Here is a 25,073-nt window from a genome sequence, read left to right as displayed (position 1 = left end):
TATTTTAGCTTCCACCCTTCACTTTGTTGACAGCGCTGCAAACCCTCGGCCTTCTCTCAGTGAGCTTCCTGATGTAACCTGAAATGGTTTCACCTCACAGGTGTGCCTGTCAGGGTGCACTGGTGGAGCTGGGACCATCAGTTGTGTTATGAAGCAGTCAAGTGGGTACACAGCTGACATCCTGTTTGACAACTGTTAGAATAAATATTAGAACCAATCAGCTAAGTAAAGAGAAACAACAGTCCAGCATTACTTTAAGAACTGAAGGTCAGTCAGTCTGGAAAATTGCTAAAACTTTGAATGTGTCCCCAAGTGCAGTCACAGAAACCATCAAGACTACGATGAAACTGTCTCACATGAGGACGCCCCAGGAAAGGAAGACCAAGAGTCCCTCTGCTGCTGAGGACACATTCATCCGAGTCACCAGCCTCAGAAATCACAAGTTAACAGCAGCTCAGATCAGAGCCCAGATAAATGCCACACAGAGCTCCAGCAGCAGACACATCTCTACATGTTCAGAGGAGACTGTGTGAATCAGGCCTTTACGGTCAAATAGCCGCTGAAAAACCACGACTAAGGAAATGCAACAAGCAGAACAGATTTGTTTGGACCAAAAAACACAAGGAGTGGACATTAGACCATCTGTGCTTTAGGCTGATGAGTCCACATCTGATATCTTTGGTTCCACACGCTGCACGTGATGGTCGAGCTGCAGACTCACTGCTGAAGTCAAACCTGGGCTCAGTCTGTGCAGCAGGATCAGATGTTAGTGTGCACAGAACAATAACACTGCTGCAAATCTGTGTGCTGCCAATAAAGCTGTGTTATAATCGATGCTGCTCGTCAGCGAAACAGACCTCAGGCCTTCCTCGAACCTAACCTGTTCGCATCATGGGTTACCATGGCAACTTACCCCGGTGAGAAGGGAAGCACCTTTGTGGTACAGAGTGTAGGGTAGCTGGATACATGGTAGTGCAGGCCGCTGCTCCTGATGATGATGTCAGGATAAGACAATCTTGGCTTTGCTGAACTCATGTCATTGTGCAGGTTCCAGGTCAGCTGACAGTCGTCCACCAATCACTGCTAAATGCAAACTAGCTTACAAATACTGGCGGCATCCTGGATGCACCTGTGGTAAGAACTCCCACATCGCTTCTTTCACAAACGTCAAAGTCCACCCCGCCCCCATGTGACCTCATCCTTTCACCGCTGACGGGTGAATGTGATTGGTTGTTTGTGTAAAAACTATAAATTTGAGCAGAAGCACTTTCTTAACTGCTCTCACTCTTACCTGCCCGTCATTGCTTCTTCTTCGTGTGTCGTATTGGTCGTGTCTGTCTGTTGGAGGGTCAGCTCGCCATAGAACGAAATGATTATCAATCCTCAGCCGTTCACATGAAACATTTTAATAACAACTGAAATCATTTTCACATTTCTGCAAATCAAAGATGAACGTTCAGAGAATACAGATCCAGGTTTTACTTTGAAAGGTCCATACAGGAAGTGATGCTCCTGGTGTTCCTGCTGTCCGTGTGTCACCACGCGCGATACCGCCACACAAACGAGCGTCCGCACACTTTTGGCACTTTCTTCATCTCAAATGAAAGACGCCTGGCAGAGTGACATCATCACTACATTGACCTGGACATCGGGTCGGCGTTCCAGGAAGTACCAACTGATGACGACATGTTTTTGTTTACATGATCAACACAAACACGTAAACACGAAGTCCATCAAACCGTCGCAACAAAGGAGGAAACTAATCATCTGCGTTCATCTCAGTCGTCTTTTGATTGGTGGACGTCCAGACTGACGACCTGCAGCTCGGTCAGGTTGTTGCTGCTCTGTTGACTGATGACCATCTAAACAAACAAACAAACAAACAAAGTGTCACTGCAGTGAGCGCAGCCATGTTTACAAACATTCACATACTTGTGTGTACATAAACGTTTTGTAATCTTTTGACCTCGTTTATCTCGTGTTTGGTTACATTGTCTCCCTGTTCAGCACGCTGCCGACACTCGATGTCTTTTAAACGTGCTTTACAAGTAAAACTGACTTGGCTCGATGTTAACGGCCGCCTGCAGGGATGTGCGTGAACGTGTCATTAATGTGTCATGTGCAGTTGGTGTGCAGTTGGCGTGTTGTGGTACCGGGTGCAGCTGGACTGCAGAAACTGGGATCTGAGTGGTGCCTGGAGGAAGAGAGGTGAGGAAGACCTGCGGCACGGCGGCTGAAAGAAGAAAAGAGTTTGTGGTTTTTCTGAAAACGTTTTCATTTCAGCAAATATTAACAGTCGGTCACCTGGGTCATGTGACTGGGTGTGGCCTGCTGGAGAGAAGGTGTTGAGGACTGTGAGGCTGCCGTCGCCCAGCGAGGGCGTTGGTGCGGCATACATCACCGTGTGACTGCCTGGGTACATCATGTGACCTGCTACCGAGGAAGAGGAGGAGGAAGGGGAGGAGACGATGGAGACGGGAAGACTTGCTGCAGAGAGAGGAAGATGGTCAGGTTGGCGATGCTACGTTAACCCGTTACGGAACGTGTCTTTGTGTTCATACCTGTGGAGGAGGCGGGGCTCTGCATGTCAGAGCTGCTGTGATTGGCGGTTGCCTGCTGGCTGCTGGTCTGTACTTGGATTGTCTGCAGCTGCTGAGAGACTCCAGGTCCTGATGACACAAAGAGGGCGGAGCTAACATTCACCTGTTGGCAGGCAAGCTAAGGAAAACGCACCGATTGACAGGAGGACGGCGTAGCAGTGTGCTGACCTGACAGCGACACGGTGGCAGGAAGCCGCAGCAACGTAGCTGGCTGTGTGGGTGGAGCATGCAGCGTGGGGGTGGGGCCTGGGGCCACGGGGCCCTGGATGGCCAAAGACTGGCCCTGCAGCTGGCTGAGGGGGATGGTGTGTGCACCTGGAGGCAGCGAGCCACCTGCAGACAGGTCAAGGGGTGGGTCCAGAGACAGATTAGCTGAATAAAAGCAGCAGGAAAGCCAAAAGTGTGTGGACAGGTGAAAGACCAGCAGGTGCTCTGGTGGCCATTGAAATGTTTACTTTTACCTGCCAGCTAAGAAACAACACAAACACGAGCCTTGTGTCAGCAGTTGACTCCGCCCACCTACCTGACATCAAAGTAAAGCCTCCAGGAAGCACCACCCCGGCTGATGTCTTCAGCAGCGTCCCATTGGCGGTCGAGGACGGCGGCTGCCAGGTGGGGGCGCTGGTCTGCACCTGCAGGGACGCTGAGGATGAAGAGGAGCAGGATGTGGAGGAGGAGGAGGAGCTGGCCAGGCTGAAGGCCGGTTTGACCAGATCCTGCAGACACACGACATCTGTATTTAAGGAGCGGGGCTAAAAGCGCTGATCCCGACATTTAAGTAACAGCACCTGGACGCTACCTTGGCAGCCTCGGAGCAGCCGTCAGCTTCTGACACCTGATAGCTGAGGTCGGTCTCCTCGAAGCCCGTGGCGCTCATCCTCTGGTCGGAGGAGGGGTCGGAGCGCGGCGGCGAGTCTGGCGAGTTCAGGCAGGTCTGGATCAGAGCTTTCCCCGTCTCTGACGTGATCATCGGCTGCAGCTTCCTCGTGGCGAAGGTGTACACGTGGCCCGTCTCGCTGGCAACAAGCAGCAACACCTGCGTACCTGTGAGCGTGGACAGCTCGTACGCCTGGGTGGGGGAGCAGGTACAACAGGTGAACACGCTATCGGTCTAAACACACCTACAGACATGGTGCAGTTCCTGGAGTGAACAGCTGACTGATGCTGTACCACTAACCTCACCTGTCAGATAAACTGAGCTGAAAGCAGAGACAGTGGCTCATCTGTATTTATTGAGTTTTACTCACTGAGCTCTACTGTATTCTACTTTGATTTTTATTGACTGATTCTACCTGCTGCACCCTGCTGGCTCCAGCCAAACTTCACCTGTCTACAGGTGAGACGCTCCTAAAGAACCTTACTGAACGCTCAGACACACCTGCAGACCTGAGCTGGTACAACGTCACCCTTTTTAGCCTCCACCTGCTCCCGAGCCTCCAGGTGAAGCTCTGCAGGTGAGAACAGGGTGATGATACACCTGTGCTCTGTGGCAGGTGAAGCTTTCATATACTTTTGGATTTTAGAAGCTTAGATTGAGACGAAACGTGAAAATTTCAATGTCAGAGTAAACCCACAGCTGACCTCTGACCCCTGCTGCCTCTCACCTTCTTCATGATGCCGGTCTTCCTCTTGCTGAAGGTGGTGTACCTCCGCAGCTTGTTGTCTATGAACTCCATCTTGATCTTCACCCTGCCTCGGGTCTTCTTGCCGGGCTTCACCCCCGCCGCCCCGGGCCTCAGACCACTGTACGCCCCGCTGAGGCCTCCGGAGCTCTGCGCCGCCTGATGCCCGACCTCCCGCTCGCTCCTCTCCCGCTTCACGCCCCTCCGGTCCCCACCCAGGCCCCCCGTGTCATCGTCCTCCGCGGAGTCGGAGTCCTGGTCGGAGCCGCTGAACGCCCCCTCGGCGCTGTAGTCCCGGTCCTCCGGCGCCCCCTCGCCAGTCTCACGGGCCGTGTCCGGTTCCGGTCCGGCTGTGTCTGTGCTGCTCATGCGTCCAGGTAAGGTTCTGGAGCCCATCTCGGCCCCGCTGCCCGCCAGCATCCTTATCAGCGTCCCTCCCACCGGGCCCGGAAGATGGATCCTCCGGGTGCGCCGGAGAGACCCTCGGCGGGGCTCGGAGCTCCGCGCCGGGTCGGGGTCGACTAGCCGCACCGCTAGCTGCGTGGCTAACGGGGCTAGGCTAAGCGCTCAGCGGCTCTACAGCGACAGGTCGCCCGGTGAGTCCGTTAGAAAGCTCCGGGAGCCCGCGGGCCGTGAGGGGAAGCCGCCGGGCACACTTTCCGCAGGAAATCGATCCGGATCGATCAGAAATTAGAAAAAGTTGTGAAGTTGTTTTCACAGAGCAGCGAGGCCCGGCCCCCCACGGATCACTCCGCTCCACATAAGGAAATGACGGGCAGCTTCCGCAGATATCCGTCCGCTCTGACAGGTAGTCCGGCACTTCACAGCCACTGCAGCCACCCCGCGGCTCGGAATCGCCTTACCTCTCACCGGAAGTGTCGGGGTAGGGAGTCTTTATGGTCTGGTGCGGACAGGTGCGAACTTACCGAAGCTTGTGCGCAATGATACGCAGTTCTGGGCTGTACGACCGGGACACCTTTCTCCATATAAAGAACGCGTTTCCTTTTATGGCCCCGCCTCTCCTTATATGGTCATCCTTCTTCCTGCACACCTCCAGCCTGAACAGCTGCAGCACGTGGAGATAGGAGGACGACTGTGGAAGCCCAGCTGTGCCAATATGACAATAATCAATAACACAAATAAAAAAGTGAAAAGATTTCATAGATTAGATTCGAGTGTCGGGTCGCAGCGTTACACCTGCTTTTATATATGACACGAGGAACATGGAGGAATGACCTGCTCCACGGCAGGAAAAACTGAAAGAACATGCTCAGCAACCTAAACCAAACATCCCGATAACATGCAACGCCCCGTGAGAGCGCTCAGGTCCTCATGATGGTGCTCTCTATTCAGACTCAAATACATAAAATTCCAGCCCAGAGAATGAGAGAGAGCTAAACCATCTGAACTTTGACCTTTGACTGTGGGGTCAAACCGTGACCTCAGTAACATGAAATCTGAATGATGTTCTAGAGTAGTAAAATGAAAAGTTATAAAGAAAAAACACAAACATGGGAAATAATAAAAGATGAAAAAGAACAACATGAAAAAAGAAATTGAAATAAAAACCATCAGATTTCATCAGACTGTTCATGGCTCCGCCCCCGTCACCTGTGATGAAATGTCTGTTTTCATGCAGCGTCCAGATTTCTCAGTACTAAAGTGAAAGTACCTCAAAGGAGTACTTCACAGTACACTAAACGTACTGAGTTACTTTCCAGACTGAAGTCAGATCAATACATCAGCAGAGATCAGTCTGAATCCTTTAATGAGTTTATTACATCATCACTCCTTCAGCCAATCAGTGAGCTGGGGCCTGCTGGGTGCTGCTTTGGAGTCACTAGTGCTGAACCAGGATCAGCCTGTAATCTCACCTCAGATTAGCTGCAGAGTCCGGCGGTACTTGCAGAACACACGCCATTTACACGCCACACGCAACATGTCGCTCAGCGGCGCTGCAGCCGGCGGCCCCCCCTGGAGGAACCACAGCTTCATCCTGGGAGGGGGGCGAGATCCCCCCCTGACTGACCAGGGGGAGACCATCATAGGAGTCTACCTACTGCTGCTGGGTGAGCGCGCACGCACACATTCACACACACACACAATCAGACACACAGACACAGACAAACACACAGATACACACAGACACACACACAGACACATGTGCTGTGTCATCGTTGTGTCCTGCATCTGTGTGATGTTATTTGGCTTCAGTCTGTCAGTGATCAGCGATCAATACTCTGATCATGCTGTGGGCACAGCAGCACTCTCAGCTGCAGCAGCTTTGATGAGCTTCTCTGGCTGTGGGTAACAGAGCAGGTGTCGCTCTCACCTGTCTGCTGGACATCAGCTGCACTTTAAGTGTTCTTAGTAGTGACCTGCTGGATTACCCTCAGCTGCTCCTGTGTAGTACTGTGTGTACACTGTGTACTTACTGTACACACTGAAGTACCTGTATGCACCTGTGTGTTTCCAGGATGGATGTCCTGGTTCGGGAACAGCATCGTCCTCTTCGTCCTCTACAGGCAGAGAGCCTCGCTGCTGCCCACCGACTACCTGACCTATAACCTCGCCGTCTCAGACGCCAGCATCTCCGTGTTCGGATACTCCAGAGGAATCATCGAGATCTTCAACGTCTTCCAGGACAGCGGCTACCTCATCTCCTCCATCTGGACCTGCCAGGTACTGACGTCCCAGCTCAGACTCAGCCTGTGGTGGGACGTGACGGGCTCACCTGTGATGTGTTCTCACGCAGGTGGACGGGTTCTTCACGCTGGTGTTCGGTCTGAGCAGCATCTACACGCTGACCGTGATCAGCATCACACGCTACATCAAAGGATGCCACCCAAGCCGAGGTCAGAGGTCCGCCCATCAGGTGTTCACCATCATAGTGTTAACATGTTATTACCATGTCACCTGAGTGAGTGTGTGTGTTTCAGCGCATCACATCACCAGGACCAGTGTGTTCGTGTGTCTGTCGCTCATCTGGATCGCAGCTGGATTCTGGTCCGGGGCGCCGCTGCTCGGCTGGGGCAGCTACACAGGCAAGAATACCCTGACCTCTGACCCCTGACCCCCTCACAGTACAGGAAGTGGCTGCAGGTCTGTCCAGGGCGGTGCGTTAGAGTGAATGAGGCTCAGATAAAGCAGGGACCATAAAACACCAGTGTCCTGCTGCCGCGTGCTGATTGGTCTGTCAGGGGTCCGCTGCGCCCTTATAGAACAGGAAGTGAGCAGTGGAAGGCCTTCCTTTAGTGACAGTGTCTGTCGTCTGTGCAGATCGCGGCTATGGGACCTGTGAGATTGACTGGGCCAAGGCAAACTACTCGAGCGTCTACAAGTCCTACATCGTCTCCATCTTTGTGTGCTGCTTCTTCATCCCCGTGCTCGTCATGCTGTTCTGCTACGTGTCCATCATTAACACGGTGAAGCGAGGCAACGCGCTGTCGGCCGAGGGAGACCTGACCGACCGCCAGCGGAAGATCGAGAGAGACGTGACCGCCGTGAGTGTTTGTCGCTGTCATCTCCTGCCCACCAGAGTGCCGTTCGGGAAGTTCGATCACTTTCTCTGTCTCTGCAGGTTTCCATAGTGATCTGCACAGCCTTTATCCTGGCCTGGTCGCCGTACGCCGTGGTGTCCATGTGGTCCGCCTGGGGTTTCCACGTGCCCAACCTCACCAGCATCTTCACCCGCCTCTTTGCCAAATCTGCCAGTTTCTACAACCCGCTCATCTACTTTGGTCTCAGCTCCAAATTCCGCAAAGACGTGGCGGTCCTGCTGCCGTGCACGCGTGACGCCAAAGACACCGTCAAGCTGAAGCGTTTCAAACCCAAGGTTGACGGTCGTCTTGCCACAGGAGGCGGGGCCAGATTCAAAGTTCATCTGAGCCGGCCTGAAAAGAAGTACTCGTTAGTGAACCATCCCCACGAGGCCCTGACCCAGGACTCGGGGGCAGTGAGTCCGCCATCCACGCCGCCACCCGTCAACAAGGAGGTGTTCTACATCGACATGCCCCGCCCCTCTGAGACCAGTTCTGGTTTTGAATGCGAGAGACTCTGATGGACGACTGAAATATCGATCCTCGTTAAGTCTGGTCTATAGAGACTCCGCCCCATCGAGTGCTCGCACCGTTCTGTTTGGTGAGCGAGGAGTGGAGGTTAGCGTTAGACACCTGTGTGTGATCACGAGGAGAGGAAGAGCCCATAAAACCCTGATGATGTTTTATATAAAGTCTCAGTTTTGATAACCACTCAGTGTGAATTTGATTGAGTCACATGTTTCAATAAAGTTTTTTAGGAGCAAACAAAAGTGTCGTTTTTTGAATGTTGGCCGTTCTCGTAGTCGTAGAGGACACGCAGGAAATGATTTGAGGCTTGAATCCTGTGGAGCGTGGGTCTCCAGCTGGAGTCGTCTCAATGGGGTGGAGTAGTGTGATGACGGGAGCAGAAAGCTGCTCTCACAGAGGCTGAGGGTCTCTGAGCTGAAGGAGGGGAGAGTTCAGCTCAGAGAGCCTCCACAGGTGGAGGACAAAGCGATCATCTACGGCTCCTCTGATGGAGACTCACAGGAGCATGAGCTCACACAGAGCAGCTGCATACCTGCTGGATGATGGTAGGCGGGTGTGGGTGGGTGTGCTTCCTGTGGAGTCAAAGAGCACTCAGAGTTCGGACACACGTCTCCCGACTGCTGGTCAGAATGAACTGACCAATTAAGGCTGTGTGGGAGGGGGCCGAGATGAGGCTGTCACATGATCAGCCTCAGTCTGACCGCTAATCACAGTCCAGGCTTCAGTGTGAGTCTGCAGCAAAAATCAAACACACACACACACAAGCTCGTTACCTCCGTGCGCAGGTGTGCACGTTCACGCGGATTTGTGGTAAACGTGTCACAGCGCGCAGTCAGCAGGCGGCGCTGCAGCTCCGTGACTGCGGACAGAAGCCGGGTCCAGCCCCGCCCCCGCCTCTCCAGCCTTCATCCCGGTCGGAGGAGGATGAGGAGTCCGCCGCGCGCTGCTCTGTGACGAGGCAGCTTCAGTGGAACGAACCGGAGTGGAACCGCCAGAGCCCGGTGAGTCTGATCGATCCGTCCTATCGGTTTGAAAGCGTTACCATGATCGATCCGCGTGGGTGAGGGTCTCTCTGACACGCACACACAAACACACTATCCACGCTACTGACGATAGGAGCCAATCAAACACCGTCTGTTTTTGAGGAAGATGATGGTGATAATATCCGACCCTGACGTCATCGGCTATTGATCAGCACACACACACACTGCATTTGGTCACGCACTCATTTCTGCAAGTGTGCGCGTAACTGCAAGTGCACCTGTGAGACATGACGTCATGAGTCTTGAGATATCTGCAGACAGCAGGGGGTTCTTTGGGTCACGTGGTTCTCCGACAGGAGTTCTGGAGTAGATCAGCTGATGATGAAATTGACATCACTCTCGCCTGAGTGGACTCCTGGGAAGTGTAGTCCAGACTCGAGGCTGGAGGAACCGCGCACACACACACACACACACACACACACACACACACACACACACACACGAGGATGTTTTTATAACTCAACTGTTAAAATTAAAGCTTCAAGTTTGCATCATTAGGGGCGTGGCCTCTCTGACTGACAGATAGCTTCACCTGAACTGGACCTCTGGACTGTGTTTGTGCTGTTGGAGCAGTTAAATGACATCAGTCTGTAGTAACAGACAATCCAGGAAGGACTCTGATTGGCTGTCACTGATTAACAGGTATCTATCGTACAGCTTTAGAAACAGCAGATGGTAGTTACAGTAATCTGATTACATTCTATTCATGGCTGTGTGAAGGGATGCACGACCTCCCACTGTCTCCTAGCAACAGTAACCATGGTGCTGTCTGTGGGCAGCAGAGCATAATGTGCTGTTTCCATGGCGCTGCCTCTGAGATAGCATTCACACACACACACACACACACAGATTCCTCTGCACCACTGAGGACCGGCAGCCAATCAATCACTGTCGGTTACTGAGGATGATGATGAGGGTGATGAAGGTGTAATCTGAGCAGTTTCCCGGTGAGAACTCAGCACAGCTGGGGGTCAGAGGTCAGGCAGTGATGTCATGGTGCATGACTGTAATCACCTGTTGTTGTACATGAGAGGAGCTGCTGTACTAGCTGGGCTCACACTCTGCGATTTTTGGCCCATTTTGAGCCGATTTTTGAGTCGTGCGACCGTTTTGGTGATCGGCCCGATTTTGGCCTTCATCGTGCGTCATGTAGTATACGTGGGTTAACGAGATGCGATTAACACCTCACGACCAGCTCCCAATCATCACCTCACGACCGTCGTGAGGGTGTCACCGCAGCTTCTCACACTGCGCACGCGCAAACACATAAACGTCGGTGAAAAAGACGGGCAAGGACAGAGAGACTCAAGAGGAGCTTCTATCCCCAAGCCATCCGTGCCCTAAACACACACACCCGCCCTCTCACATCATCTATAATTGACTGAGACAGGACTCTTCCAGACACTAAACCCAGGCACAATGTACATTTCAATTCCTTTAATTTTAAATATGTTTATATTGTCTATCCTGTAAAATAGTCAGATGTCTATTCATATTAATGTACAGAATTCACCTGCTTGCTGCTACTACTGCACATTCACCCAATGTATATACTATATATATCCCCCCCCAATTTTTGCACATGTCGAGGAGCGTGTCAGGCTACATTTCACTGTGTGTTATACTTGTATAACTATGCATGTGACAAATAAAGAACCTTGAACCTTGAACCTTGAGAAGCACAGCAGTGCAGCGTGTGATCTGGACACAAGCGATGGAGGCACTTGTAGAACTTTCGCTCATCCGAGCCTTTTCCATGTGGCCTCACAAAATCATCACGACCACAACAACCGTGAAAATGGTTGGATTTACGTTGCTGCTCAATCACAGATTACCTTCATGTTATGGACGCACAGTGTGAGCACTCAGGTCGCATCAGAGCGTCGGGCCGTATAGTGTGAGACCTGCATCGTGACCTATGAACTTCTAACCCCTGCGAGTCAATCGTACAGTTTGAGCAGGAGCTGAATAACGCTACTGAAAAAATCGCAGTGGTTGCCCAGCTTTAGTAGGAACTCACTGATTTGATCTGATCTCATAGTTTTGATCAGTATTTATCAGCAGAGTCTGAAGTTGATTGAATTCATTTTATTTATAGAGCATTAAATCCTAACAATAGTCACCTCAAGCTGCTTCATACTGTAAAGACTCATAGTAAAACTCCACAATCATACGGCGCCCTGTGTTTGTTACCTTATGTGTACCTTATATGTGTTTTGTGTTGTTTTGGTTGGAAGCATCAAACAGTTTTTGAGGCTGCGCTGTTGTGATTTATCTTAAATGATGTTGGATCCTAAGAGGAACTGTTAAAGTCAAGTCAAGTGGCTCTTATTGTCATTCCAACCATGTGCAGTGGTACAGTGCAGAGTGGAACGAGACAGTGTTCCTCCGACACCCTGGTGTTACATATGACATATAACTGATGAACACAGGACTTAAAGTGCAACAAAACGAGACAAGACAGATACAAGACAAGAAATGTGCAAAATACTGATCGTTGTGCAAAAAGTAACTTGGTGTCTATAGATGTGTGTGAGATACTGCAGATAAGTGCTTGGTAGTAACATGTGCGAAGGTGTGTGTGTCATTCCAGTCACTGAGTGTTCAGGAGTCTGACGACCTGGGGGAAGAAACTGTGTCAACATGTAAACATGCGGCCAGTTTTGGTGAGAGAAGGAAGACAGGATAAAGACATGCTGTGGAAGAGAGACAGAGATTAATAACAGATATGATTCAATGCAGAGAGGTCTGTTAACACATAGTGAGTGAAGAAGAAACACCCAGTGCATCATGGGAATCCCCGGCAGCCTATGTCTATTGCAGCATAACTAAGGGAGGATTCAGGGTCACCTGGTCCAGCCCTAACTATATGCTTTAGCAAAAAGGAAAGTTTGAAGCCTAATCTTGAAAGTAGAGATAGTGTCTGTCTCCTGAATCCAAACTGGAAGCTGGTTCCACAGAAGAGGGGCCTGAAAACTGAAGGCTCTGCCTCCCATTCTACTTTTAAATACTCTAGGAACAACAAGTAGGCCTGCAGAGCGAGAGCGAAGTGCTCTAATAGGGTGATATGGTACTACAAGGTCATTAAGATAAGATGGGGCCTGATTATTTAATCCAGTGAAGGGAAGCCAAAACAGGAGAAATCTGCTCTCTCTTTCTAGTCCCTGTCAGGACTCTTGCTGCAGCATTTTGGATTAGCTGAAGGCTTTTCAGTGAGTTTTTAGGACTTCCAGATAATAATGAATTACAGTCGTCCAGCCTGGAAGTAATAAATGCATGAACTAGTTTTTCAAAGGAGCGTCAGCGTTTAAATGAGAGAGAAACAGGAAGTGATCCGTCTCTCTGTCTCCAGGTGAGCCATGCCGCTGGTGAAGCGAATCATCGAGCCTCGGTACCTGTGCCGCGGCTCTCTGCCTGATGGGGTCGCCAGTGAGCTGGAGTGCGTCACCAACAGCACGCTGGCTGCGGTCATCAAACAGCTGGGAGGACTCAGTAAGTTTCGGTTATCGTTGTAACTCTGGTTCTCGATGAGGGGACGAGCTGAAGGTTTCCGATGCTTCAGCTAACCTCCATGCACTCTGCATTTACAGTTTAATAAAGTTTATTCAATGCAAATCATGTGATGAGATCATTCCTGCAGTGAGACACCATCGATGCTCAAACCTTTTCTGTTCATTTTGCTTCTGTTAGTAACCTAAGCCACAGCTAACCAATCAGCTTAGTGCAGCCAGGTAAAAACAGAGAACCCAGTATCACAGACTGTAAATAAAGATGGCAGTAGATCTCTGAGACCCAGTAGGAGAGGACTCCTCTGGTCTCAGTCTGACTGAATAAAACAGGAAGTTTATTTTTGTGGTCATACTGAAGCAGGAATCGCTCTCATCACATGCTAAAAATACGTGGAGTGAAGCTCCGCCTACAGCCCAGGTGTGGGAGTCCAAACACACACAAACACCTCCTCTCAAAACCTTGACTGTCAGTTGTGTGTGAGCGTTACCTGTGTGCAGGTGTACACATTCATCCTGTCACTGACAGAAGCTCGTGGTGAATGTTTGTGTTCCCAGAAAACTGAGCTCAACTTCATAAAATCAGATTAAAATCAAAGCCGTAATCATTATGAGTGGCTCTGCTTAACGGGAGCATGGGTGCAGGAACAGCTCCTGGTCGCTCGTTAGAATTGACCTTTAGACCAACACAGAGAGACTGAGGAGGAGCTTCTTCCCGCAGGCGATACGGTCTCTCAATCACACCACCACACAGTACTGACCCACACATATGGTTCTTACACACACACTGGATTTTCTGGACTTTGGTTTTGCACAACACTGGTCACTATATTCTTCATTTCCGGTTAATACTTGTACAGCTGCTGTTATTGTGTATATATTTATTTATATTTAGATTTCTTCATACATTCTTATATAGTTCTATATTATGTATTTTGTTGTACAGTTATTTTATTTTCAACTTTAATTTATATATTTTATCTTATTCTTCCCAGTTAAATTTACCCTTCATTCTAATTTGTGTTGTACAGTTATTTCATTTTTAACCTTAATTTATATTTTATTCCTTCCTAGTTAAATTTACCCTTTTTAATTTTTCATATTTATTTCCTATCTTATTCATAGCCTTTTCCTTTTTTGTTTTCTTTAGGTCACGAGCAGTTGTCAAAGCATTTCACTGCATATCGTACTGTGTATGACTGTGTACGTGACAAATAAAATTTGAATTTGAATTTGAATTAGGGTCGTTTTCTGTGGATAGAAGTCTGTGTGAGCTCACTCGGTCCACGGCGTAGTAATAACATGTCTTACTTCCTGATGATGGCATGCAGGTCGCCATGCGGAGGACATTTTTGGCGAGCTGTTCACAGAGGCTAACAGCTTCTACCTGAGAATGAACAGCCTGCAGGAGAGAGTGGACCTGCTGGCTGTGAAGGTCACTCAGCTGGATTCCACCGTGGAGGAAGGTTGGTGAGAATCACTGCCCTCAGATCATGTGACCATCCAGCGCCTCCACCTGTTTATAGATTCTGTATCTCTTCCGTGTGCTTCCAGTCTCGCTGCAGGACATCAATATGCGGAAAGCTTTTAGAAGCAGTACCATTCAGGACCAGCAGGTGGTGTCACGGAGCTCCATCCCTAATCCAGCGCTGGAGATGTACCAACGCTGTGACAAGCCACCACCCCTCAACATCCTGACAGCCTACAGGTTAGTTTAAACTCCGCCCACAATGTCCTGCAGGTTGTAGGCGGAAGAGTTTAAATTACTTGCAGGTAATTTAAACTCAGAGTTTTTGTTGTTGTGTCTGCAGGGACGACAAGAAGGCTGGTCTGAAGTTCTACACCGACCCATCGTACTTCTTCAACCTGTGGAAGGAAAAGATGCTGCAGGCCACCGAGAACAAACGCAAGGAGAAGAGACGGCAGAAGGTTCATCCATCCATCTATCCACGCATCCAACCACGATCATCCATCTATCCACGCATCCAACCATGATCATCCATCTATCCACGCATCTAACCACGATCATCCATCTATCCACGCATCCAACCATGATCATCCATCTATCCACGCATCCAACCACGATCATCCATCCATCTATCCACGCATCCAACCACGATCATCCATCTATCCACGCATCCAACCATGATCATCCATCTATCCACGCATCCAACCACGATCATCCATCTATCCACGCATCGCACCATGATCATCCATCTATCCACGCGTCCAACCACGATCATCCATCTATCCACGCATCCAACCACGATCATCCATCTATCCACGCATCGCACCATGATCATCCATCTATCCACGCATCCAACCACGATCATCCATCTATCCACGCATCCAACCACGATCATCCATCTATCTATCCACGCATCCAACCACGATCATCCATCTATCTATCCACGCATCCAACCACGATCATCCATCTATCTATCCATGCATCCAACCACGATCATCCATCTATCCACGCATCCAACCACGATCATCCATCTATCCACGCATCCAACCACGATCATCCATCTATCCACGCATCCAACCACGATCATCCATCCATCTATCCACGCATCCAACCACGATCATCCATCTATCCACGCATCCAACCACGATCATCCATCTATCCACGCATCCAACCATGATCATCCATCTATCCACGCATCCAACCACGATCATCCATCCATCTATCCATGCATCCAACCACGATCATCCATCCATCTATCCACGCATCCAACCACGATCATCCATCCATCTATCCACGCATCCAACCACGATCATCAATCCATCTATCCACGCATCCAACCACGATCATCCATCCATCTATCCACGCATCCAACCATGATCATCCATCTATCCACGCATCCAACCACGATCATCCATCTATCCACGCATACAACCACGATCATCCATCTATCCACGCATCCAACCACGATCATCCATCTATCCACGCATACAACCACGATCATCCATCTATCTATCCACGCATCCAACCACGATCATCCATCTATCCACGCATCCAACCACGATCATCCATCTATCCACGCATACAACCACGATCATCCATCTATCCACGCATCCAACCACGATCATCCATCCATCTATCCATGCATCCAACCACGATCATCCATCTATCCACGCATCCAACCACGATCATCCATCTATCCACGCATCCAACCACGATCATCCATCTATCTATCCATGCATCCAACCACGATCATCCTTCCATCTATCCACGCATCCAACCACGATCATCCATCTATCCACGCATCCAACCACGATCATCCATCCATCTATCCACGCATCCAACCACGATCATCCATCCATCTATCCACGCGTCCAACCACGATCATCCATCCATCTATCCACGTGCCCAACCACGATCATCCATCCATCTAGCCACGCGCCCAACCACGATCATCCATCCATCTAGCCACGCACCCAACCACGATCATCCATCTATCCACGCATCCAACCACGATCATCCATCCATCCACGCATCCAACCACGATCATCCATCCATCTAGCCACGCACCCAACCACGATCATCCATCTAGCCACGCACCCAACCACGATCATCCATCTATCCACGCATCCAACCACGATAATCCATCTATCCACGCATCCAACCACGATCATCCATCCATCTATCCATGCATCCAACCACAATCATCCATCCATCTATCCATGCATCCAACCACGACATCCATCTATCCACGCATCCAACCACGATCTTCCATCCATCTATCCACGCATCCAACCACGATCATCCATCTATCCACGCATCCAACCACGATCATCCATGCATCCAACCACGATCATCCATCCATGTATGTGAAAATAAGGTGCTGCTTTAACAGGTCATTTATTTCTAGGAGCAGAGACATGTGGAGGAGTCCTCAGGGCGGGAGGTGAAGAAGGTGAAGTAATTTGTGTTTGGTTAAAACTTGTTAAGTCGCATGTTTTGATAAGTTTGTGAACTTTCATTAAATCTCATTACTTGTCATTACTGTTTCTCTTGGGAAGGTCCGGAAAGCGCGAAACCGGCGGCAGGAGTGGAACCTGATGGCTTATGACAAGGAGCTCCGCCCAGATGCTCGAGTCACGCCATCACCTCACCATACATCTGACGGCTCAGTGTCACCCGACAGGTAAACACCTGCATGTTCACACCTACTTCCCAGTCCAATAAGCTGACATCAGAACTTTAACTCCTCCCCCAAAGGTCAGGGATGTCAGATGACCTCTCCTTCCCGGCCAGTCCTCACCACGATGGGCATGATAGAAAAGATCATGCTGACATGGCGACCAGTGGGTCTGGGCAAACTCAGTCATTGGACCGTGCCCTCAGACCCACCTCCGCAGTATCCGCGGCAACCGCTCGCCAGCACTCTCTGGGCCGCAACCAGCCGCATCAGCATCAGCATCGCCCACAGCTGCTCACTGGTCCAGCCAATCAGAACGGAGCACGTTCCAACATGGCAAAGGAAGCCAAGTAAACACACACTTCAAATTATAATCACTATCATTATGCACATATACATGTTTGACCTTTAACCTCCATCCCTCCTCAGTGATCATCAAATCCCTCCGGCCCCTCCGCCGCCTCCACCTCTCATGCCATCAGCAGGACAGGTGGTGTTTCCAAACAGCTCCATCCACATTGCTGCTATGGCAACACCATTGCACCCTGCAGCTGTGCCTGGTAACCAAGGTAACAAGCACCCAGCTATTTTTTGGTTTCTGATGGCGCTTTTGCATGTCCACGTGAAATCAGGAGCTCCTGCACTTTTCTATCCACAGGTGGCACTGCTGCCCAGCCCCACCCCTATAGCCCCTCCCCTCCACCACTACCCCCAGCTAACTACATCCCCTCCCCCTCCCGTCCTAGCAGCCAAGCTCCCTCCTCTGCTGCTGCGCCCCCGGTGCCCCCGGCGGCGGATGGCAGGAAGCTAGCCGCAGGACTGAACGTGCCAATGAATGACGCCCGCAGTGACCTCCTCGCCGCTATCCGCAGAGGTCAGTCAGGACGCAGACAGTTCACAGATTATAGAGGTGGTCACTGGGTGATGCTCGTCTGGTGTGGGCGGGTGTGGCCAGGGTGACCTGGTGGGTGTGGTCCGACAGATGTGTGTGTGATCTGGTGTGGATTGGTGTGGTCCTGCGTGTTGATGCAATGTCTCGTGTCTGCAGGGATCCAGCTGAGGAAGGTTCAGGAGCAGCGCGAGCAGGAAGAGGCCAAGAAACGAGAGCCGACAGGAAACGACGTTGCCACCATCTTGTCACGACGTATTGCCGTGGAATACAGCGAATCAGAAGAGGAGTCTGAGCCTGAGGACCAGGAGTGGTCCGACTAAGGAGGAGGAAGAGTGCGCCAGACAGGAAGTGACTCGTCAGAGAGCCAAAACTTCTTTCTTGTTTTCCTGTTTGATGTTAATGAGTCAGCGTGGCATCCAATGGTGTTTTATGAACCTGCTGATGGTGACACGCAGAAACTTTATTGACAGCAGCAGGTTTAACAGACGTTACTCAGAAAATGAACCCTTGGCACAGCGCCCCCCTCAGGACGCCGACCGTCTGTGTTCGTGATGAAACAAAAGTTGACCTGGATTTATGTATCACTTTGCTGCTTGGACATCAAATGTCATCATTTTCAATTTATCAGAACTTTTAAAAATACATTTTCAGTTTTTAATATTTTTGTTTATTTGTTTTTACATTTTATTTTGTTTATATTTTATTCTTCATATTCTTTATATTTGTTGCTTTAGTTTTTATATTTCTTTTATTTCTTCTGTTATGATGCATCTTGTTCTACAGTGTGAGATGCAATGTGATGACATCATAGTAACTACTGACATCATGCATAATCATCCCTGCTGCTGTGGAGAGGGGGCGTGTCCTCCCTGTCCTGTACCATGTGTGATTGGCTGTTCGTGCAGTGCTGTTTCTGTGACCTGCATGTGGGTGAAAAAAACTGAAAATAGAACAAAAGTTATAGATAAAATCAAGAGTTGATTTTTGTGATTTATTTCAATCATTAAATATTTAAAGTCTCTTTTTAAAACTTGTTTTATTAGTTTTAATCTTTTAACTTTATGCATCAAGGAAAAATTACATTATATTCAACGGTCTTTGACTTGAAGAAATGTGTTTAACATTTAAACCTATTTCCTGCATATAAAATAACAATATTTGTGTTTACGTTCACTCCTTCAAATAGATGCAAGTAAAATACAGCAGGAACGTGTTACCTCACCATACATCTGTCTCCTTTCCTCACCTCCTGCTGAGGACTAGGGAAAAGAGAAGTGGAACGACCTCACACTCTCTCTCCTTGACGGTGTGAGGATGTCCGCCGTGTTGAAACTACAAACGTGCATTGTCCTCTGTCTCAGCGTGTTCTATTGTTTGGTGGAGTTCATATGAACGAGAACAGCCTGTGTAAACGTCCTGCACCACAGAGGCGGGAATTTTAAAGCCGGAGGAACATTTGGGTCTGATTTACTGCCTCACAGAGAAAAACAGAGTCTGTGCTGACAGCTGTGAACAGCAGCACTTTGGGCCTTATGCACGTGTTTATTTCACTCCCAGGAGAGAATTTTAAACGTCACTTCAAACTCTGTCACACACAGGTTACTGCAAACTGCACGAAATCTGCCAGTGCGTCACATTGTCTCAATATTGCCCTGTGCTATTCAAACTAAGGGCTGCACACATTCATGCATGTGCCACAGTAACCATAGTAACAGAGTTCAGTTTGTAATGATTATTATTATTGTACTTTATTGAGCCCCGTGGGGAAATTGCTCTCTGCATTTAACCCATTCACTCAGTGAAGCAGTGGGCAGCCATTGGGCGCCCGGGGAGCAGTGTGTAGGGACGGTACCTTGCTCAGGGGTACCTCAGGGTAGCTGTTAAGGGGAATCGAACCCCCGACCTTCCGATCATGGGGCAACCACTCTACCTACTGAGCTATCCCTGCCCCATGATGCAGCTCTCCTCGGGATAAATTGGAGCTCCACCCAAGTCCTAATCCTGAGACCTTTGCACGGTGCTCAGAAGTATTTCTTCTATCAGACTGATTCTCCTGAACATGAGCTCACACTGCATTATTTTGGTTAGTAGGCTCTTCTGTGTTTTTGAGTCACATATTCTCTCTGCTGATTCTTACTGAAGCCAACTGGCTGCATTTCTGTATATAAATTACAATACAACTATAAAATGAAATCCATATCATGTTCTTATATCTTCCTGCTGTGGAGGTCGTTCCCTGTAAAATTCCTCCATCATCACTGATCCCAGCTGACCTGAAGTAAACAGACTGTAACACAACAAAAGTCATTACTAATGAACGCTCTTCATGCAGGAACCACTCAACAGGAAGTAGTTTGTATTCCAGCAGTGTGACGTTCAGGGTTCAGCTGCTGATAAAAACTAGAAATACATCAGCACCTTATGGCTGAAATGGAAAATGGAACGTTATGATGAACGTTTACATGATCTGCTCTGCTTTGGTTATGTTTTTCATGAATGGTCGGATGGGATGGCGTTTTCTCCTCTCCTTTCATCAAGGATGCTTTGGTGTATCCTACTCTAAAGGGAGCACTAAAGCTCCTTTCCATGGAGTTTGGAGAGGTGGAACAGCTCCGATCATGGTCACGTATCTCAGTGAGGAACACGCCCACAGTTTCTGCTGAAGTCATCGTTACAGCGAGCGACGCTGGTTTCAGCCTGATGATGACATCAGGTGTGTTGTTGTTTAAAACGGGTGCAGTGTACACCTTTTCACACTTTTAATTCTGTTCACCTGGACGCCGAGTTTTCAGTGGTGGATCTGCTCCGTCATTTCAGCCTTACCTGGATCATCGGGCATGCATCGAGACAGAGGAATGTTTTTGTACTGTTAAATAAAGTTTTGATACAAAGCTTTGATAATGAGGAAGAGTCAAATTTACATTCATCCATTTATATACTCGTCTCAGTTCTTCCTGTGGGGGCAGGAGAGTCCAGTACTGCAGTTATTTCCCACAGAGAAGAAGAGCAGCCGCCAGAGCGGAAGTGAGAAAAATCAGCGGGAGCGGAGCGGCATTTCTGTTTGAGTACCGCCGGGTTAAAGGTCACGCCGTCACCGACAAACACACACACAGCCGGGAAGAAGCTCCGAGAGCCAACTCTCTGCTAACCAGCGGCTTCCTGCTCGAGTGAGTCTCTGCTCCTGTACGGAGAGACCTTTGTGGTGAAGGCGGAACAAGCGGCTCAGCTCCGGTTACAGTCCGGTACCGCCTCACGTTGCACTGCAGCCCCTTTTCCATTTGTAGCTGCTCGGCTTTCAGGGTTTTACATTCGGTCACAGTTCCTGGTAGTGATGGGCAGATGAAGCTTCATGAAGCACTGAAGCTTTTCATCCAGTTGGTTCATCCCAGTGCAAGGCGTCTTGAAGCTTCATTTGCTCTAGTAGGCCACCTACTGGACGTAAAAATATTAGTTGGCAAGAATTTGAAGAGTGTGGCCTTTTGCACACAGCCTGTAAATGTCAACAACAAAAGGAGTGTGTAAAACATGTATATTGTAGTGATGCAGTATACTGTGTATATTTATACTGGCAGTATGGAAACGATCATTTACTGTGAGGTGAGGTGTGGTTGGGGTGTGGACAGTAGTTGTGCTTTTGTAACGTTGAGGTATGGACAGCTACACACTGAGGCCTCAGTCCTGCCTGTTCACATTTTATTCTGTAAAAACTAAATTTTCACTGCTCTTGTGACCTTTCTAGTGGGGAGAGCATAGCTAGGATTTAATGATTTAACAAATCTTTTAAATCCTTTCTCCTCCACAATGCTAAATGGCTGAGAGTCCTCAATCAATAAAAACAAAGCACAAATATAAATATCACACACGTAACTTATTACAGTTGTATAATATTGTTATATCATTTAGTAACATTACTGCATGCTATATTATCATTGCATTTGATGGCTCACCTGGTCTTGCTCCACAATCGGTGTCCCCTTACTCTCATGCAAAGCTCTGTAGTGCCTAAGCATGGATGAGGTGTTGTTGTTATATCCCAGCTCCCTGGCACATAGCAAACACTTCACCTTGTACAAAAGTCAAGACAGCTTAACATAAATTGTATTGCACCATCAGTATTATGAAAATACATCTTCTGTAGAAATTTGTAGGCAGCACGGTGGTTAGCACTGTTGCCGCGCAGCAAGAAGGTCCTGAGTTCAATTCCACCATCAGGCCGGGGTCTTTCTGTGTGGAGTTTGCATGTTCTCCCCGTGTTTGCGTGGGTTCTCTCCGGGTACTCCGGCTTCCTCCCACCGTCCAAAGACATGCAGCTTGTGGGGATAGGTTAATTGGATAATCCAAATTGCCACTAGGTGTGAATGGTTGTCTGTCCCTGTGTGTTAGCCCTGCGACAGACTGGCGACCTGTCCAGGGTGTACCCTGCCTTTCCCCCCATGACAGCTGGGATAGGCTCTAGCGCCCCCCGCGACCCTGAAAAGGATAAGCGGAAGCAGATGGATGGATGGATCTTCTGTAGAAATTTACATACCTTGTTGGGAGGGACATCCTCCTCTTCTTAGCTGGCTCCATTCTCTCCTGACTTTCATAAACCTCCAAACTCTCACTAACCGCAACTCTCCATCAAACACCCACATTTTGAATGGGGTCTGAGGGGTTTATATCGCTGTCATAGCTCGCGGCAAAGTTCGAACCACTTCCTGAACCAGTCACGTGGTACAGCTGGGCAGCGAGGCTTCGGACGTCATCATTTTCAGCTCCTCCCATCAATGAAGCAAGCCTCGATACGCGTATCGGGGAAACGCCCCCTCCATTACGCGACACAAGATTTGAAGCCTCGATACAGAACGTCACATCACTAGTTCCTGGTACTGTTTTAGTACCTGCTCGGACGGGTTCCAAGCGATCCGAGCAGGTATTAAACTATTACGTCATCGGACAGCATGCCACTGATTGGCTGGTCAGTGGTGTCACTCGATGGGTCATGAGAACATCTACTTCACAAAAAAACGAGAGAAATGTGTTCTGGGAATCCATCCAACCTCACAAACCATCCTACCTGTTGTTTCTGCGCATGTGCACAACACAAAATTAAGTGGCAACCCGTCCTATCTACTTAAATTTATGCTGGAATTATTGTGTGACCGCAGGAATGTACGCTAGGACGGTTTGCTCCAAGAAACAACGCCGTGCTCCCGGAATCTGACAAACAGCCCCCGCATTCGTGTCACATTTTAATTAAGCTTACACGTTGCTATAACAACGAGCACCCATATTAGATGGTACTGATTATAGTGGAAACCCAGTGGAGTCGAGTTGTGGCGAGTCGAGCAGGCACTAATGCAAAAGGGGCTAAAAAAAAAACTGAAAATGTTTCATACGTCTGAAAAGTGCGTCCTGTTTGGGTGCGCTTGTTTTGCAGACATGGCGGTGCAGGTGCCGTGCCTGTCGTTCCGGCAGCCGTATGCCGGCCTGGTTCTGAACGGGGTAAAGACGGTGGAAAGCCGCTGGAGGCCGCTGCTCGCTCCACTGGAGAACCAGACGCTGGCGGTCCACGTGGCTCAGCGTAACTGGGAGGGGTCGGACTGGAGGGCGGTGCTAAGCGGCCTGCTGGGGATGGACAGCGCTCAGATTGAGGCACTTCTGGAGTCCGGGGAGCGGTTTGGCCGCGGCGTGGTGGCAGGTTAGAATCCCTATTTACTCTGCCACATTTACACATCCCTGAACAAACCCTGTGGTCTCTTTTAGGATTGGTGGATGTGGGCCGGACCTGGCTTTGCCCCGCCTCCCTCCAGGGGAAGGACCTACAGTGCCTGGAGCAGTCGGCCGTGCTGATTGGTCTGCAGGAGAAGCACCTGACTAACCTGTCCAACCCTCGCTGGCTGAAGGCCCCACTGAGAGCTCCGGGAGGTCGCGACCTCTGGACCATAGAGATCCCAGCAAAACTGTTACCGTGACAACACATACGTAACCTACCCGAGCACCGAGGCCGGAGCGACTTCTCTGTCATAGTACATTGGTTTTTACAGCTGATCATTGATCTGTGATCAGAGCGGTGGCGCTGACCTCAGATCAGGTCACTGTGATGTCATCAGCACACCTGATTTTTGTGGTCGAGCGAGGTCTTCCATCTCTGAGGGTGGGGTGGGGGTCAGACCAATGATCTGAGCTCCTGGGGCCGTCGTCCCGGAGCACCAGAGGCTTCACAGCAGCTCGATAAAAGTCCAACCTGTCCAGTTCTTTGTTTCTTTGAAATGATGGAACCCGTCTAATCCCAGATTTTTCACTGCAAAATAAGTGAATGCATTTCACTCCTTAGACTTGTCCTACTCACTGTATGTTTAATTTTGTTGATGTGTGGGGGTTAAAACGGCAACTGTTGCCGGTGGGTTAATAAGGACACGTTCCAAACGTCCAGTGTTTGTGTAAGTAACCTACCTGTGGTGCTGTTATCAGGCGGCTGTATGTTACACTGAAATTAAAAGGTAATATTTTGCTATGCTTGCTGTTCTGCTCATTGTTCTCTCGCTGTTTTAGAAAACAGTCTGTGCAGAATTGTTGTAATTCAGTCACACTGGAGGGTTTTAGAGCATGAAGCCATCAGGACTTTGACTAAACCAGGATGGTAAACTGCAGAATTCATGGTTCCATCAACAAAACAAATGGATAAACACACAAACAGACCTCTAATCCAGGTAACTGCATGTTACCATGGTAACTTATCAGCAGGTATGAAACCAGCACCCGTTAACCAATCAGATCTATAAAAACCACAGTGATCAATACACATACAGTATAATTTAAACATGTATCAGGCTGAGTCAACACACCATCTGCAGATTTTCATACAACCTGTGGCGCTTTTCTCTGTGAAACAAGCGGCGGTGGATGGAGCAGCTACATCCACGTGAGCTCATCCCGAATGATGAGGTCACCATAAGCAAATCCAGATAAAGAGTTCCTGGGCTGAGGGACGTCCCTCAATCACCGCGTTTCTGTTCTTGGCTGTGACGCCACTTCCTGTGTCAATAAAGGTTTAAAAAAATGACGACAGGCGACTCAGTGGGGGGGGGGGGGGGGGGGGGGGGGGGTCGTCTCAGGCTTCGCTGCTCATCACAGGTCTGGACAAAGCAGTCGTTCAAACATCCATCAACCTTTGTCTCAGTGTAATCAGATTACTTACTGAACTTCAATGTCACAG

At 49.3% G+C, this 25,073-nt stretch overlaps 4 protein-coding genes across 5 annotated transcripts; 3 read left to right on the top strand and 1 right to left on the bottom strand.

Moving 5' to 3' along the window:
* Positions 1–1,368: 1,368 nt before the first annotated feature.
* LOC147328709 (serum response factor-like) lies at positions 1,369–9,561 on the bottom strand. Of its 2 annotated transcripts, XM_086297286.1 has the most exons (8): positions 4,205–9,559; positions 3,400–3,669; positions 3,124–3,316; positions 2,769–2,933; positions 2,562–2,669; positions 2,305–2,487; positions 2,154–2,233; positions 1,370–1,862 (listed from the first exon to the last, which is right to left on the bottom strand). In XM_086297286.1, the coding sequence occupies exons 1-8, from the start codon at positions 4,640–4,642 to the stop codon at positions 1,779–1,781; spliced, it is 1,521 nt and encodes a 506-aa protein (XP_086153412.1). In that variant the 5' UTR covers positions 4,643–9,559; the 3' UTR covers positions 1,370–1,778. The 2 variants fall into 2 exon arrangements, with proteins under 2 accessions (XP_086153411.1, XP_086153412.1); XM_086297285.1 differs by having other exon boundaries at positions 1,369–1,862; positions 2,154–2,487; positions 4,205–9,561.
* opn6a (opsin 6, group member a) lies at positions 4,237–8,525 on the top strand. The gene is made up of 6 exons (XM_086297288.1): positions 4,237–6,291; positions 6,699–6,904; positions 6,978–7,077; positions 7,162–7,266; positions 7,502–7,725; positions 7,803–8,525. The coding sequence occupies exons 1-6, from the start codon at positions 5,991–5,993 to the stop codon at positions 8,280–8,282; spliced, it is 1,416 nt and encodes a 471-aa protein (XP_086153414.1). The 5' UTR covers positions 4,237–5,990; the 3' UTR covers positions 8,283–8,525.
* On the top strand, positions 9,150–20,331 carry LOC147328708 (actin-binding protein WASF3-like). Its single transcript, XM_086297287.1, has 11 exons — positions 9,150–9,290; positions 12,685–12,824; positions 14,170–14,304; positions 14,393–14,546; positions 14,650–14,767; positions 16,714–16,758; positions 16,865–16,989; positions 17,064–17,333; positions 17,413–17,552; positions 17,642–17,857; positions 18,032–20,331. Exons 2-11 carry the CDS (start codon positions 12,692–12,694, stop codon positions 18,193–18,195), a joined length of 1,500 nt encoding a protein of 499 aa, XP_086153413.1. The 5' UTR covers positions 9,150–9,290; positions 12,685–12,691; the 3' UTR covers positions 18,196–20,331.
* A 536-nt stretch (positions 20,332–20,867) lies between these two features.
* Positions 20,868–24,373, top strand: LOC147328707 (protein EOLA1). Its single transcript, XM_086297289.1, has 3 exons — positions 20,868–21,042; positions 23,295–23,555; positions 23,621–24,373. Exons 2-3 carry the CDS (start codon positions 23,297–23,299, stop codon positions 23,827–23,829), a joined length of 468 nt encoding a protein of 155 aa, XP_086153415.1. The 5' UTR covers positions 20,868–21,042; positions 23,295–23,296; the 3' UTR covers positions 23,830–24,373.
* Positions 24,374–25,073: the final 700 nt, after the last annotated feature.

This window comes from Aulonocara sp. 'chitande type north' Nkhata Bay, linkage group LG6 (assembly GCF_057382095.1).
Source record: "Aulonocara sp. 'chitande type north' Nkhata Bay isolate Kocher_YH1m ecotype deep benthic linkage group LG6, A_spYH_male_GT1.1, whole genome shotgun sequence".
Lineage (NCBI taxonomy): Eukaryota > Metazoa > Chordata > Actinopteri > Cichliformes > Cichlidae > Aulonocara > Aulonocara sp. 'chitande type north' Nkhata Bay.
Note: the sequence above shows the minus strand (reverse complement) of the source record. Positions and strands in the feature narration are given on the sequence as shown.